General features: G+C 42.7%; 2 protein-coding genes across 4 annotated transcripts in view; both read left to right on the forward strand.

The window, feature by feature from the left end:
- Positions 1-290: 290 nt before the first annotated feature.
- LOC124300637 (putative ferric-chelate reductase 1 homolog) lies at positions 291-14,281 on the forward strand. 2 transcript variants are annotated; one of them, XM_046754942.1, is made up of 13 exons: positions 291-1,011; positions 2,935-3,046; positions 8,751-9,117; positions 9,418-9,509; positions 9,585-9,744; positions 10,534-10,731; positions 10,940-11,035; positions 11,128-11,284; positions 11,623-11,849; positions 11,910-12,150; positions 12,240-12,352; positions 12,428-12,541; positions 13,043-14,281. In XM_046754942.1, the coding sequence occupies exons 3-13, from the start codon at positions 8,794-8,796 to the stop codon at positions 13,181-13,183; spliced, it is 1,863 nt and encodes a 620-aa protein (XP_046610898.1). In that variant the 5' UTR covers positions 291-1,011; positions 2,935-3,046; positions 8,751-8,793; the 3' UTR covers positions 13,184-14,281. The 2 variants fall into 2 exon arrangements, with proteins under 2 accessions (XP_046610898.1, XP_046610894.1); XM_046754938.1 differs by lacking the exon at positions 2,935-3,046 and having other exon boundaries at positions 292-1,011.
- A 986-nt stretch (positions 14,282-15,267) lies between these two features.
- Positions 15,268-17,589, forward strand: part of LOC124310527 (pikachurin) — an 83,538-nt gene continuing 81,216 nt past the window's right edge. The window contains exons 1-2 of one of the 2 annotated variants that reach the window (XM_046774574.1): positions 15,268-15,498; positions 16,300-16,747. In XM_046774574.1, the coding sequence (XP_046630530.1) occupies positions 16,639-16,747 (109 nt within the window). In that variant the 5' untranslated portion in view covers positions 15,268-15,498; positions 16,300-16,638. Of the gene's footprint in view, positions 15,499-15,542; positions 16,103-16,299; positions 16,748-17,589 lie in introns of those variants that run through there. The other variant, XM_046774575.1, reaches the window with a different exon arrangement.

Consider the following 17,589-nt stretch of genomic DNA (forward strand, 5'->3'; position numbering starts at 1 on the left):
ATATCTTTCAGCCAGGTCATGACGGCTTGTTTATACCGAACACAAGCTGCGCCTGGAAGGAGTGGAAAGACCTAGTCGAGAGTAGGAATTACCAGGCGGAAGGAGGGAAGAGGAAGGTAGAAAGAGGACGGCGAACGGTATCAGCGGTTGGAGGCCGCACCGCGTACCGTCGGCTCCCTCTCTCCAAGAGCCGTGACTCCAGGGACGAAGAGGGCGGTGCTGGGCGCCCGGGAAATTAATCACTCTGCGGTTTTGTTTCAGGAACAGACCCGAGCGTTGAAGAGAAAGTGGTCGGTTCCACAGTCGACGGGCTCTCTTCCCGTACGAATTCTCGGAAATTGAAGCCTCGGGTTCGGGGATTTCGAGCCCCGCAGACTCGGGGCACTTGGTACGGGCCTGAGACGCGAGCGAGGGCCTTTCAACTCGGCCCGCGTCCCATGCAGTCCTCATCGAGGTGTGGTTCACGTTGTCCTGGTTGGAAATATACGCGCCGTGAATGAATGAATCAACAAGTGTTGAAATTAACTTGAACGCGGTTGGATCGAGTTATCGAAGGCGTCGTCATACGATGGATTACTAAGCGTTCGGTTAAACTTTTCTTCCTCAAACTCTGGATCGTTATTTGTTAAACTGTTCTTGAAACGGAGCGTCGCTGCGCAGTGCGCTCAAATATATCGGTGGTCGTCGAAATTTCTCAGAAGAAATAACTTCTTTCATCTGAAGATGAATTGTTAGGCGTTCGAAAAAGTTTTCAACACCCGATTCATTCTTCTTCACTCTGCACCTTGTGAATTTATACGTATTTCACTAAACTCGCGGTAACACGACGCCGCGAAGTGCGCTGAAAACTGAAAGGAATTTTAAACGACATAACTAGTCAAGTCAAGGATTTGTAAAAGTGTTCATTTAAAAACAACACTCTGGATCTCTGACTTTCTCGCCAAGGTCTCCGGGTGTATGGTGCGTGTAAAATTCGGGCGAAAGACAAAAGTCAAACTGTGAATATCACCGGTAAGTTATCATCACTGTTACCCTTTACAGAATTGTGAAAAAATATTCAAATCCTCATTATATTCTGTGTAGACAAAAATTCTAAGATGCAAAGTAGCGTGAGAAAAAATTTTCACCCCGATCACGCGGGGAGTTTAATGCCATGATTTGTACGCGAAGCATGAACTATGATTTTATAAATACAGTCTAGTAACTCCAAGTTCCATCGGCAGGAATTGAGTCATGAATTATGAAGTAAGCGTATTCTGGTGAAAAAAAGAAGGATACGAAAGAGACATGGAAGTAAATGCAGCCAAAAACCTGAACCTTTGACCGAATAATGCGCAAAATTGTTCGTCATGTCAGCGGTTTAAATATTTTACCTACATCTCCGTTTGACAAGTGCAAGTACCTGTCTTCGTATTTAAACGCTGCACACGTATTCGCTATTGTCGATCTGGTATAAATCCCCGATCTGCGGTGACGTTCGTTCAATATTCGTTGTTAATGTCGGCTATTGCGACAAATTTGGCTCCAAAAATAAAACAAAAACCGAGACGTCGCGGTAGCGAGTATTTAAATCGAATTCATGAAAATACGTATGAGTCATAGGACATATGTCGCCTTGCGTCTGACAACAATAATAATCACTTACGATTAGTAACGGCTGCGGTTATAATATACACAGCCGTACGTATACCAGCTATGTTTATACTTACTGCAATTAGTACCGGCTTAAAATAAAAACAAGTCTACATAAAAGCGAGTACGTTACTGCTAATGTAACTGTACCGTTTCTCACAATCGGTGTAAACTTGAAATAAGTACGAAGCTGAAGTTAGTAATGTTTACGTCACGAAACATTGGGGTAAAAAATCACTATTTTGCAAGAGATTCCTAAAATTACGAAATAACGGGTTTTTCGAAACACGAATCATCACAATAACGTTACTAACTTCAGCCTCTTAAGTAGATTCTCAATAATTCCTGTCGTCAAGGCAGACGTTTTCGTTTTCCTTTGTTTTTGTGTTGTTCTCTCGTCCGTGCCTCACGACGCATGCCAATATTAGCTTCGGGAAGCTTATTTGCTCACTGCTCACTTACTCTTCGACGTTCTTATTGCCCATTTTCTGAAAGAGGCACGCGTTTCAAGTGCCGCATATCGGCGCCGTTTTCGTACCAAGCACTGGAGCGCGAACCTTTCTCCACTTTCGAATTATACGTGTATTGATTGAGCCTGGAACTACTACAACCTGCTGTTCCCTGACACCGGCGTAGCCCGCACCTGGAGCCTCCACATACCGCGAGCGAATGAATAGCGCGTAGTAGAAACGGTCGAGCGTGCCAGAAAAGGATTTGAGTCTTCCGCTCGCTGCCGCCAACTCGGTATAGGTACGAGAAAAAGTCGATGGTTTGAATTTTTTTCATTCTTCGAATACAGCGGCCAGTCTCGAGGAGAATTATAGACAGCGTCATTCCTTAGGAGAATGTTTCTCACGAGTCAAATCCGCGTTGACAGCCGCGATACGATGTAACTATGGCAACCACCTTGAGCTCCGAAGTAACATTGACGCGAAATTATGTATGATGCAAGTACCCGCTTCCGAGAACGCTAAAACTAAGCCTCATTATATATTTAGCCACTTCGAGCTTGATCGGTCGAATTGTTAGGCGCCGCTTCCAAACCCGAATACGCCAGGCACGTTATTCGAAAATTTCCTCATGACGTCAGAGTCTGGTTATCGGCGCCGTTTCATCACCACATAGCCTAAGTTGTTAATTCGAATGGAGGCAAAGCGTAGTTCTTGGGGTTTCAAATTGGTCGTGTCGCATAAATTAATAAAACTTAAGCAAAATATATCTGTTCTATCATTCACACGCGAAAAAATACTGTCAATGGTCAGCTGTCAGCCTGGTTGCATTAGTTTGATTTTTTTCCGTCAGATGACGCATTGTAAAGTGACAATCCCAATACTCGAATGCAGTCCTTGAGGCTATGGACAACGGAATTTCCTCGTATTCGTCACTGACCAACATAATCGGATTGCATCAAAAGGTCAATGAGTATTCCAACGATATTCCGACAATTTCACTCATCCAGTCATACAGTGTCACGAGAAACTTGCCAAAGGTTATTTTGTGCAACGCTATTTCCTGTTTATAGTAAAGTACGTTGTTATGTATGTCTAAATGACGAATATTTGTTCGGTGTCAAATGTTATCTGTCTACAATTTTTATCACGTTTCATAGAATTGAGGTCGCATTCATTCGTCGAATTCGTTCTCAAATTTCCCGGACATACGAATGTTTCCATTTTTGTCAAAATTACCGTCCGACGGTTTATTTTTCAATATTGAAACGTATAATTTCGAAAAGGATTTGATTATTTTTCAATACTCTGAAGTGTGCCTCAAAACAAATTTTTCTGCTTTTCCATCACGTCTGGTGATTTCAAAGTAACCCTATAAATTCCTATGATTATATTAAGTTCATACAAAACTGATATCTATGTATGGCTCATTTCATATCAAATAACCGTGTCGCTGAATCTCAGATTTTGTTACTGATGAAAAATGTTTTGTCAATTTTCAAATTTTCATCTGAATCCATGTTCGCGTTATAAAATTGCAAAAAATAAATTGAATATCACATTCATTCTTCGCTTAAAATTAATCGTAACTCTGAATCGAAATAAGATATCGACGTATCCTTTCGTCTCAGTACTGTACTTTAACAAGAAGAGTATTGATGCGATTTACAAGTATCAATCTATCCTTATTTAATTCAACGTGTATGATTGCAATGTGATGTCGCCCAGTCGATTTTACGACGTACTTTACCGACATCTTTTTTGAAGTTTCTGACGTCTATTGTCCTTTGCAAAAAATCCAAATGCAAATCGTTGGAGCAAAAGCCAAGTTCAATGTCGCTCAACGTAGTCGGAAGAAGATACTAACCGTTATCTATTCGAGTCATGGCTAATGTTAATAGTCAGAGGATGGTGACAATTGCCGAATACTACACCATTCAAGGATGGACTGGTCATTTTTGTACTTGATTATTTTCCGCGTTTTATTTCATCATAAAGTATTCAATATTGTCGACGACTCATTTTTGGTAAAGAATGTATAGCCAGTACATCATTAACTCAACATGCCTGGGTACGTGCAGATTGCAGGGAAATTCCATGCATTGTATCATTGCTTGAGCACTGATTAACTGCCTAAGAGCAGGAAAAAAAAGAGAATTACCGTGTGCCGAGCCTTGGCCTCCTTCGACTAGGGACAATGGCTGACAGCACGTAGCTTTTTATCTGTCGTATTGGTGGAACTGCACGTACAGCACGTCGATTTTGTAATATTTTGAGTAATTAGGTAGCTATCGTGAGATGAGGTTTCTGGTAATCGCCGGAAATCAGACGACTGCATCCGCGTGAATTGACTTCACGTTTATTCAACCGCACTCCCAGAGCGTTGTTTCCAATCCGCCTGTCTCTACCTTTTGTGTATACCTACCAACTTCTACTTTTTGCTGCAATCGATTTTTGCTCTGCGCAGCATTATTACTATTTGCGGTATTATCGAGTCACGTTCGCATTGTAAAATAAAAGAAAAATAACGAGCCATCCGAGATCACGTCACGACGTTCTCAGCGATATTATACAAATGGGTATATTTTCAGGTGTTCGATTGAAATTGAGATTATGCTTGCTGTTTTTGTCCTTCATGCTGGCTAAAAACTGTTCTATAATAATTTCTAGTGGACTGTACGAAAATTAGAACCATTGTTGTGATGATAACCCAGCTTCTTTACTGTGCTTTTAAAGATGGAAGAAGGAATAACGACAACCTGACGATAACAACATTCGAATTTGAACAATAGCTGTTTTATCTGGCGAATGAAAAAACATCTACGGTTGAAACAGAATGAGAATATCGCCAGTTGCATTACAGTGGCTTTGACATTGATGTCGAGAAAAAATTGGTATTTAGATTTTACTATCTTCAATGAACGCGGGTTCTTAATTTAACGAATTATTAATTATCTTCCAGTTGCCGGATCAGCAGCTCTTATTTTTCCATTATTATCGGTTTCAGTTTCTTTCAATAGCGAGAATCGATTTTATTCACATCACGTGTAAAGTGCTCGCTGCAGCTGGGAAAGGGAACCGACCATAATGCGGTCGCAACGATGTCCAATAAAAGATTATCACAATGACCCAAACGCGAGAGTTATCGGCTTTAAAATTATTAACTCGCTCTTGGTTTAGCGTGCAACATAAGTCCATCTCAGCCCCACGAGCCGTTTTTCACCGCGTTTTCACTTCATTTTCACCACACATTCCATGTCACTGAAACGAGAAGCAATAAAATTGCACTTGACGAAACCGTAAATTCCCCTTCATTTAGTCGGTGAAGGTGAAAAGTTGTAGCTGAGAAATATGAATTTCGTTAGGCTTCGATATTGCGTTAGATTTGCCGGGCTTTTTCTTGGCCAGGAAACCTCCGCAACATATAGAAATTGGCAATTTTCAATTTCTTTGTTTTTTCCCCAAAGCTAGTTTTCATTCCAGTTGGGAAGAATTCTCGTTTTGGAGACAATCGCGATAGTACATGTACCGAATCTGCAACAAGTTCCGCAACAAGTAAATAGCCCGGATGCAATTAAAAATCCTCGGAAAATTCACTGGGACGCTTTCAGCTTAACGGAAGCCACAAACAGATGACTGCGACTAAATTATCCGTAGGACAACTCACAATCGGATAGGAATACGGTGCATCAGCTCAACACTCATAGAAAGCATCACGTGATATGGCAGCTCGTGTTGAAACTGACTTTCACCGCAATCGAATTCTCTTGTGGACTGCACGCCTTCGTGATTATTTATGGGAACGATGCTGACCCGCGGCCTATTGCCTAATCATCTTGCAGATGTCTCAGTATCTTGAAATTTATAGCAACGTGAATATAAAAAGAGCTCTCCTAGCAGTTTAACGATTTAAACCTCCATCGCAAAAAGAACTCCGGTGATTATCACGCCGATCAAAAGTCTACTAAAGATCTTTTCACCATTCCGATTAATGGGAGTGACCTCGATTTTCAGATGGAAAGATTACCGTTGTCACGCGCACGCGTCGGTTCAGATCGCGTGAGAAACTGCAGCGATATGCTGATCTTACATTACAATATTCTGGTATACGTATACAAGCGGAGATTAATGTGCGTGATAACTGATACGGGTCTTTGCGTGCGATTCATCGGGCCTCGAAAGCAGCACAGTGATGATAAATAAAAAAACATCTAACGATATGTATGCAAATTAATTATACGTCAGAGTTTTGGCCCGCGTGTATTATGATGTGGTTGTGGAAAGAACCACTTTTCCCACCAATGTTCCACTTTGAATGTTTGATGCAAGATGATGTAAGATGTCAAAAAACGACTATCTCTCAGGAAATCGGCTCAAGATTTTGGTTGTTTATTATATGCTTCCTTCGCAGGAAAAAATTTTTAAACTTTGAACGAAGAGTTGTTTTACGTGTTTCTATACGAACAGATCGGCGTTCAGCGTCAAGTGAAAAACCCGTATTAGTCAGTCGGTCAGATACACGGTGCTAAAAAAGTATTGATCTGTGTTTTGGACAGCGTCATTTTAATTCGGTATTACCGTTTTGTAACAGAGTTATTAGAGCGAAGTCAAATGGCAGACTATAACACTGGTCAACGGAAATTCACCTTTTTGTGTTTTACGTGAAAACTTTTAACCGATTGTGTTGGGAGCAAGGTTTAGTATAATTGAATTGATATTAAAATATTTTAGATACGAATAGTTTTATTGTAATAGGATTTTTTTTACTTTTTCCTAAAAATAGAGTATTTATGAACAAAAATTAGGTTATATACTTATTACCAAAATTTTGTAACAATAAAGGTGCTTAATAATTTGTAAAATACCTATCTATCCTCATTATAAAACCATATTTATTTTGACTCGATCAGGTCTACTTTTTGTGTTACAGCTACTACGAGTAAATTTGAATTTTCGTCGTATTGACTTTCCTTTTTTGTTTCAGGGTTTTTTTTAACTTATTTTAACTGACTAACTTGTGTTTATTGTAAGTGACAAAACACCCTGAATCAAAAATGGTAAGTCAAAACGCGAAAAATTCAATTTTACTGGTAGTAGCTGTACCACAAATAACTAAACCTGCTCGAATCAAAATAAATATGGATTTATAATGAGGGTAAAAACGTATTTCAAAATGAGTAAGCACCTTCCGTGTTACAAAATATTGTTGACCAGTGCAATGTAACACTGTGTGGAGTGTGGATGTATAATAAATTGCGAATATTTAGTATTAACCATCGGAATCCAAATGAGCGAATTCATATTTCGCAACGACCACCGAGTGACCCAGAAAGTCTTTTACCGCTTAGCATAAAAATCCAGTCAGAACTTATCGCACACGGTGAGGGTCTGTCTCGTTGCGTGAGTTATAATAATTGTCACCAGCGAGGTAAGGATGAGGGGGCATAACAATTCAGAAAATGCAAGCACTTTATTATACCGCGATAGTTCGCAGAGTCGGCAAGAATTCTATCCAATTACATAGGTGACTATATTCAGCAATTCCTTCAATTCCTGCACATCGTCTGAAATATAAGTCACGGCGAAAGAATAGTTTCGATTATATGTATATCTACTCGTCAAACAACCGCAGCCAGTGAATTAAACTCGAGGTGCGCAATTATCGGCTGGGCCACGTATATTATTCCCCTGCAGCTCTTTTTGCGTACAACTACCTGTGTAGAAAAATGTGTACGCACATATTTGTTCGCGACCAATCGTGCCGTTCATGACTAGCGGAACAGGCTCGAAATACGTGCACCATGAATGGCGACCTTGTGATATTATACACCTCGGTGACTGTAATAATTCTCGGGAAAAAACGCGTTCCCCACTATCTTTATATAGCAAGCGAAAAGGAATTACATACTGTGGTCGATACGACTCCGATTGCAGTCCACTGGACTCCGAAGTATGGACGATAATGACTGAAACGGTGGTGAAGGCGTTTCAATGATATTAATCTTGTCGGATAGCTGTCCTGATAAATCTTTAAAGAAAAAGAAGCAGAAATTTTTGCACCTCGCTTGAGGTGATTGTGAATACCTGCATTGCACCCCCCCCCCCCCCCCCCCCCCCGCCCCTTCACTCGTTACAGCTGATTGGATACAACCGTTGTCCGAATTGATGGAACAAACTTCCCCATTCTCCTGTGAGAAATTCGGCGAAGCTTTCCGCGTTCAGGCGGTAAATTGAGCGGACGTCACTTGCGCGTATAATATTGGCATATTTATGCGCTCAATTATGGAGTAAACTGTGCGGATATATAACAACGCGGCATCACGGGCGTCGTAATGTTTGCTCTGGTTAGCGTAAACGTCCCTCGCACCCCCGCCAGGAAGATCACAAGGACCGCGTGCCGCAGTTCTTGAAGGAATTTTTGCCGTTATTTTCTCTGATCCGCGTGGCCGGTGACTCGAGGGGAAAACAACTAGTGGGTGAAAAATTAGCAAACAAAAATCAACCCTCGGATTGAATAATTCCTCACGCCGTTCGTTTATATCACACACACTATCGCTTTTCGGGGTGAAATTCAAGACCTTCAAGGGCGGAGTGTTTGAATGACAGCAGCCTAGGCTAACTTCAGGTCGGAATATTGTTATACCTAACTTGGAAAACCTCGTTTCTTAGGTCCAATATCAAGAAAGCATCTACCTAATACGAATTCGGAACGATGGCTAATTTCATACGTCTGATGCTGGTTGTGGGACTGTTTTACGGAAGAAGTCAGAGTCTGTCGAGTGGAGCACCGCCGAAGGCTTGTGAGAACTTGACGCCTATTCATCAGTATGGTTCGGTGCAAAATTCACCTCCACCGTATCAGGTTTTGCCAGCAGCCGGACAAGGCAGAGTAAGACTGATTTTGGGGAGCCCGCAGGGTTTGGCCTATCAAGGCTTCATAATGGTAGCCAGAGACGTTGACACCGGCGAGTTCGTCGGCGAGTTTGTCAGCCTGCCCGACGGCGCCAGGGTCGTCGAGTGTACCGAGGGACTCAAGGTAACCGGAAGTCATTTACGATTAAAGTTTGGCTAACTGAAATTCGATTACATATGACCCGAACTACTCACCGAGTGGATGAATGTTCGATTGGCTTGGTGCGAACTGCTTGTTTAGCTTGGAATGGACAGAGGTTGTTGTAACAGGAATGAGCCAAGGTAGAACCGCAGAGTAGAAAGACATCCATACCTCACTGCCCGTGTCCATTAAACTTGAAAGTGACCAGTCACTCATTGTCAGCCTTGAGTGAAACTCGAGGCATGATCAGGCGACTTCTAACGGGTTTAACCTCGATTTCAGAACGGAGTTACGCACATAAACAAGGACAGAAAACAAAATCTCGAGTTCGACTGGGAAGCACCGGAAGACTACGTCGGGACCATTATTTTCAAGTGAGTCACCTCTCCGATCCGAGTCGAATCACCTTGCGAAAACTGCAGCGCACATTGTAAACCCTCTTCTTCCAGCTCTACATTCGCTCAAGACTATTCCACGTACTGGGTCGGCGTTGAGTCACCCAGGGTCAGTGTACTCCGAAGGTCCATCGACGTCAAGACGGTCCCAACCGTGGCCACTTCCCTCAGGACAACTACGCCCCCGATCTACACCCCTTTCGCCGAGGACAGGGTGAGCAGTCTAACAAGTCTTTCCTCATTTTCATTCCATCCATTCTTCAGTCCACCGTATACTTGAGCGTGATTAAGCTATTGTCCGAAAAGTTCAGTTAGTCGAAGATGCGGACAAGAAAAGCTTCAGGATAATCGGAACAATGGATTCTTTTTGTCTCGACTCAAATGTCTTGCGAACTTGAAAACAGATTCGTCAGATAGTCTGCAGAGTTGAAAATAAAACGAGAATGCCATTTTTTTTTTTCAAGTTAGTGCCAAGGTAATTCTTCGACGACTCTCAAACTCTGATCTGACAGTGGTGAAAGAAAGTGGCTCGTGTTTTTTTTACTCTAACTTCCTGAAGGTATAACTCACGACAGTAATATCCCGGTTTTTACATCATATTCGATGATTTGGTCAATATTTTCCATCTCCCAAACAATTTACCCATCTTAACACAATAGCCGCCAAAGTTGTCTAATACGAGGAAGTGCCCATTCGTTTTTTACGGCTTTGTGACGAGGACAGAGGGTTGAAATATCAGTTTTATGGAATACAATACTAAAGTTACCTTTCGTCCTTAGACGTTTCTCCGTTTCCCAGTAAACTTCGGTTTTACTATCGTATCCTTGAAGCGTTAGAAAGGACTTCTCAACAATAGTCTTACACTTCTTCCTCTTTGAGTTAGTATAGTCTACTCAGGCTATTTAGTGTAAGTTTCGTTCTCGTTTGCCGAGCCTCCTTGTATTTATTGAGCTTGAAAGAAATCACACGATGCATTTTGACTTTATCGAATACTCACATCCAGGCTCCAGTCGCTGATGATCCCTTCTACAATGGCTGTGGAACTACGAAAAATTGCTTTGGAACCCCAGACAATTGCGTTCGAGATAAGAATTGCAAGGCCGCTGTCTCAGTTCTAGTTCGTGGAGAACGCTACTTCTTCGAGATGACAGCCCGCAAGAGCATCTACGTTGCGGTCGGGCTTTCGGCTGACAGTAAAATGGTAAATTGTCTCGAGTTTGACATTTCTATGCAGCATGTTATACAGCGAGATTTGAATACACGTTTCAATGCAACGCCTCGCTTGCTGAATTGCGGGGATGCGAGATGTATAATTTGCATAAAAAGTGGTCTTCCATATCTTCGTTTTAAACGGTGTTATAGTGTATTTTTCACCTCTGAAATATCATAACTTTGTCTCGTTCTCACAGGGTGAAGACAGCGTTGTAGAGTGCGTCAACAACGGAACTGCTGTGGGCCTATTCACGTCTTGGAATGCTGGAAAAACGAACACGAGACATTCGACCGTTAGTATTCATGCTTGGTGTGTTTCAACTGCAGTTCAGCCCTCTTTCTTGTGGTATTATATCAAGTTCCTCTCTTGTATTTCCACTCGCAGCCAAGCGGATTCGTACAGTTCGACTCTGGCATCGTCACCGACGACACGATAACCTGCAGATTCTGGAGAGAGAAGTCAACTATCGTCGAAGGCCGACAGTTCGACCTCGTCAACACTCCTTTCCACTTGTTGGTCGCCGCCGGAAGTTCTTTGAGACGTGAGTAAGCCACTTCCTCTCCTCGTCGTGATGTCTCAGCCGGCGATTGCCGTTCTGCAACTACATCATACGTACCCCCAACGGCCAGACTGCAGTGCCTTTCACGTCACGATGTCGGAATTTACTGTCTCAAGTCACAGACTCGACTCACTAATCACTTAAATGTGACGAAACGTGAGCGTAGATTGATGAATATCCTAGTCACTTAGCCTCCGGGGCATCGTTACGCATTAGGGTAAAATTGACGCCGCGACGTCCCGGATTAACGCGCGTCGATCACCCGAACGCCACATGTCACTGATTTCTCGACTGGATAGTTAACTTTGATCGGTTTTCAGGCAACGGCGTCGATTACCACAACGTCGCCTACGCCGCCTCCGGTGAAGCGAAGCTCCTGTCGGATGTCGGGGGTTTTTTGGTGGCCAGTAACCTTCTTATTCGAGTCCACGGAGCCTTGATGCTCGCCGCCTGGGTCGGCGCGGCCTCCATCGGCATCCTTTTGGCCAGATACTACAGGCAGACGTGGGTGAATTCTCAGCTCTGTGGAAAGGATCAGTGGTTCACGGTTCGTACTTCACTCCGAGTTAATCTGTTGTTCATTCTTTTAACTCGATCGTTCCCACAGTGGCATAGATTCTTCATGATCCTCACCTGGTCCCTGACCATCGCTGCCTTCGTTATAATCTTTGTCGAGCTCGAGGCTTGGAGCACCGCAACTCTGCACGCCTCCTTCGGCCTGGCGACGACAATTCTGTGCTTCGTCCAGCCTTTCATGGCGGCACTGAGGCCGCACCCCGGCACACCGCGAAGAACGATTTTCAACTGGGGTCACTGGTTCGTCGGGAACGCCGCCCACATTTGCGGCAGTAAGACGACATCCTCCCCTATTTTTAGTGGTTTTTTGAAAGAGAAAAGACAGGTTCTCACCGAATCCCCCTTCTCTGTTAAATTTCAGTTGTCGCCATATTCTTCGCGGTTCCAACGACCAAGGCGAGGCTGCCGGATTGGGTGACCTGGGTGATGGTGGCCTACGTCGTTTTCCACATTCTGACCCACCTGATTCTAACGGTGAGTGAACGTCGCGATTTCAAGTTCGTTTACAGGCGAGCTTAACAGGCTTATTTCACCTTTGTCATTTTACAGTTCGTCGGCTGTGCCTCCGACCGGCAAGCCAGCCACCGTATCAATTCATTCCCAATGAAGGATATGCACGCGAGAAGCGCGATGACGCATCCAGACGCCAGGCGGGACGCGCCCGTAAGTTTTATGATAATATCACTCCTACACCCACACGTTCTTCCAACTTTGCGAGAGCTGCTCGACGCCAGCCTCTTGCACAAGCGTCTTTGTCCGAGGTGATAATAAACTCCGGGGATACAATCGCATCGCCTCGCGACTTGGTTATAGATCGACCCGCTGTCGATTGATCGTCAGGCGGCATGATATAGTAGGCATCGCGAATAGTGATCCACCTATAAGTGTTAAACTGGATAAGCGATCTTCATTTGCTAATGCACTTTAATTGAAACCGAATTCAAGCTTTAATTAAATCTGTATGATCCGGGTTTCGGGGATGATCCAATATACGCGAGGAAATTTCGGGGACGTTTAACTGTCAGCGTTAATTCTTAGATCGTAGTTGACCGATTGAAGCACGAGGTAAAATTAGCATGCAGTGCACTTTGAGGAAATCTGATTTCTTCCACTTTTCACATTTATTGGCTGACCGTTAATTACCAATCGATCTCTGGCTTACAGCAAGCCGGACTGAGAAAGACGATCTTCGGCCTTTACTTCGTGATCGTCGCCTGCTTCTGTGCCGCCCTCATCGTCATAGTCGTCCTGGCGCCAATCGAAGAAACTTGGGCCTCCTTGACCACCACCATATCGAAGTATTGATCTGCCACAAAACGGCGTTCCGCTCTGGCCGTATCCATATGATACACAATAAAAGCGCGAAGGAATATTAGTTACTCATGCATGAATTTCTTTCTTTTTTTTTCCCTTTCTTTCGACATTTAGTCCTTCTTCGTATAAAATTCCATCAACATCGCGAAAGGCTCAAGTTATGAGGTTACGATAGAAGGTATAGACGGTGTAGCGTGCTCTTGAGGCCTGTAAATTGTCCAGTACTTAGTACAAAGGAAGCTGGAGAAGTTTTGCAACGGAGTTATCGCAGTTTCCATAAATATATTTATAACATTCGTATACAAAAATTGAATTTTATAAATTTTATATACGTGTTTGATACTTATACATATATACATAACTATAATGTTGTTCTTAACGAGTTCTTATTTACGACTGCAATAATAATTGTACCCACCATTGTACGATGATAATTGACCATAAGTGTACTTTAAGGCGGTTGATTACAGGAAATGAAAAATAAGAAAAAAATTATGTTTCACGTTGTAAGTAAACCTTACCCGACAGATTTTCATATTACGCATTGTTGTTGGTATTGAATATTATTATTAATCGATTTTTGTAATTGTTGATTACATATACATGTATTAGGTAAATGTACAAACCACGCGATGTCAATGGCATTTTTTATAAACTGTATACAGACACACACACACATTTCGTTTTCCATGATTTAAAAATAATTACATACCAGCGGGTGCTTGAATGCGTACAATTACTTAGTTTTGTTTTCGAAAGATAATTTATTTACATATTATATTATCAATATATATATATCTATCTATAGTATTAGTTAAGTCTATATACATCTGCGTACACGGTGTAAGTTTACATTAGAAAAAAAAAAAATTCTTACTGATTTTAAAATAATTTATCGTAGCTGCAGAATATTCAAAATTGGTTCCGTTACTGTTTCTCGTAATGCTGAAAAGTTGTAACAACTGATCGATGTAACAAGGAAAAATCAATATGACATCGCATCGATGTACAAATTTTTACGTACATAGATATGTTACTAGTATTATACACGTACGCTCAACGAAACGTAATAAACATCGACAGTACGAATTAATGGATTTCGCTGATTCTTGTCTGAATCGATGCTGCGTTTTTCAGCTCAATACCGGTCAGATTTTGACCGAAATTGGACGAATTGTTGATCACTTATTTGCATAAATAAAAACCCTTATGTAAAAAACTTGTACACCTTTCAATCGTCAGGAAACTGTGAACCCCCTCTGATCGCGGTGGAAATATTTCATAAATTCCGTTAAATCTACGATATATCGAGTCAAGTTTGAAAAATTCCGTAAATTTCAGCCAAGCACTCCGTCACCCTGTAAACAGCTGCAAAACTGACCTTACCAGTCTTTGCAACGTATACAGCGGAAGTTATCCGTTGCGCCGAAGATATCATTAGACTGAAGTTTGTAACGTTACCGTAACAGTGTACCGTTATTTTGTAACTCAAGGATTATCTGGAATTTCGTAAAACCTTTAATAAATCATCAAGAAACACAGTTTTTGCAAACTCAACTTCTTCGCTTATTCTAAGGATTCAAAATATGAATTTTTGTTTCAACGTTTCGATACGTTAACAATACTAACTTCAGCCTTGCAAGATATCGAAGAAACGAAGGGGTGGCCTAGGATCGACTCGAAAACGTTTCTAGGCAGGCAACTCTAAGGGTGCTTTCTACATCACTAAACCGGGAACGGGAGGGACGGAAATGGGGTTCGGGATCTTGGGCAGGGGGGGTTGGTTTATGGATATAGATGTATTCGGCATCCGGTGCGGAGGGGTGGGGCGGGGGGTGGGGGGGGGGGAGCGCCGATCGTTGAATGTTTTTGTACAGGGTTAGTAGAGAGGCACAGAGAGGACAGTCGGGGGTTGGGGCGGCTGACGGACGCCTGCGTGTGTGCGCTCGGTAAGCTCGGCAAGATGGCGGTGGGGGGTGGATCGAAGGTGGCGACCGTGACGCAAGGAGCGTCTGACGGTGGCGCCACCGTCGATCAGCCCCCGCAGTTCGATTGAAGTCGCCGGCCGGCGTCGACGACTGATCTTGCCGCGAGAGCAGACCCCGGAACGAGGAGCACCCGATACGTCGCGCATCGCCGTCGTCGTCGTTTCAGGAAAAAACGCGACTCGTCGCGCGCACCTCGCGCAGCTTCGCGGAAGCCGGTATAATATTATCGGATATCGGGATCGAGGCGAACCGCTCGTTCATCGACGTTATTAATATTGAACGCGAACGAGCCGAAAAATCCTTATCTCGAGTGACAAGGTTTGCGCACACATTTCTTATACTACCCTCAGCTCGACTCGGCTACCCTCACTCTCTCTCTCTCCTCACCCTTTTCCACCACCTCCACCACCCCTAAATCTCTCGATGGTGTTCGCATCCCTCTTTCGTTGCATGTACATGTCTCGTTCATAGGCAACACCACGCGAGCACGCGTTCGTTGTTTGCATCATAGGGTAATATTTACGAATCGAATGAAACGCGGTATGAATAGTGAAAATTGTTCTTACCGCGGTGCGGGATGAAGTGGGAAACGTGAATGATAGAAGCAGTGATCTTGTCGAGGTAATAGCCGGATTCGTTGATCGATGGTGTTGACGGTAAATTAATCTGTGACAGGCGAATTGACGAGATGAGAAATTTAAAACTGAATCCGATTCCTCGAGTTCGTTTTCCCTTCATGTTACCCGCGGCAGGGCAGCGATGAACAATTTTTCGATCCGACAATCGAGGCTTTGGAAGAGGCTTGAAATTATTTCTGGTATAACAACGAAATGGAATAAAAATGAACAACCGTAATATCACGATTACAATAAAAATTACAGCGTCGAGTGATTTTCCACGTACTACGGCATGTTACTCCAGTGTTAGTCCAGTGCTTGCAAGCTTTTCGAGCTCCGCGTGAACCGAATAGTTTAGTGGTAGTAGTAGTTGTAGTATTCGTAGTAGTAGCAGTAGTAGTAGGAGTAATAGTAGTAGTGGACGTAGCGGGAAAGCGAAAGAGGGTGTCGAGGAGGCGAGGGGGAGAGTCGTCGAGCAGAGAGTAAAAATTCTTCCACACAGGTAGACGGCATTGAACGAACGTTGTGGTGAATAGAAACGGACGTCGAGAAGTGAGATTTTTTCCAGTTTTTATTTCTATTGCGACACATGCTCCGAACGATTGTTGGGTAAAACAAACGTGAAAAAATAGCGAGTAGCAGTCTCGGGACCGTGGAAAAGGAATAGGAGTACTTGACGTTGTTCTGTGAAAGCGAAGAGTGAACGACAGTTTCTTGAATAATGCATCGTTAGTGATTTTATTTTTAGTTCGGTCTTTTATTTATTTATTTTTTATTACTCATTATACGTTTCATCTACCTCCGGTAAAACAATAACAGTGTATATGTTATACGGTGGACAATGGCTCGACATTTGTGTTGGTTTTTTGTGATTATTGGGCACCTTGCCCTCGAATTATGCGCCCAGAATCCTGTGGAGGATAAAGTCACGTTCGAGGCAGCCTTTCAAGGTGAGTTATTCCGTCAGATAGTTGTATTATAAATTATATATGTTTTGTATTAATAAAATATATAGAAGTTCTGGAAACGGCAGGAATTTCATCTGCGAGAATTTCGGGGTGGGCAAAAAATTGGCGGAAAATATACAGACATTAATTTTGGAAGACCTGCATCATACTATACCAGCCCAAAAATACGCGTACGATAAAAATTACACCCAATATTTGGCACTAGAAAATTTGAAAAATCTTTTTCATCTGAGAATTTGACATCCTATTTTTGTTTCATTTCCTGTTGCTAATATTTTTTTTAAGTGAAATTAAGGCTCCCTATTTTCGAGGGATAGAAATTACATGCAATGATTAATCTCAAGTCGATAATTTAATTTGTCTTTCAGGAACGCTACCACTCATTATCAATGAAAAAAAAAACCTCTTACTTCGCGTTATTTAGTTCTATGAATTTTTTATGCAGGCGCGTTTTTTCCCGTCAAATTTTCGAGTCTTCCATTAATTTGAAAAACCGCTAATTGCGGGCAGTTTGTCAGAAATATACAACCGAAAGCAGCCTGCCGTAGGTCGGCTACTCGAAAAGCGGGGTGGTGCATCAAAATTACGAATTAAACGCGTAGATATCAACGTGTCTAGTTTTGGGACAATTCGCGAGGGCGGATGAATCCGTGCAGCAGGCCTCGTTTGCTAATGGCCTCGGCGCAATTAATATCAGCGCTCGTTAGCGCTCGTCCTTTTGTTGTTTTGCTGTTTTATTCCGTACCTATTCCTACGCTCGTTCCGATTCGTGCGTCTGTTTCTCTAGGCATAGCAGCCAAACCACTGAAAAAGTTACCCGGAGT

This window comes from Neodiprion virginianus, chromosome 1 (assembly GCF_021901495.1).
Source record: "Neodiprion virginianus isolate iyNeoVirg1 chromosome 1, iyNeoVirg1.1, whole genome shotgun sequence".
Lineage (NCBI taxonomy): Eukaryota > Metazoa > Arthropoda > Insecta > Hymenoptera > Diprionidae > Neodiprion > Neodiprion virginianus.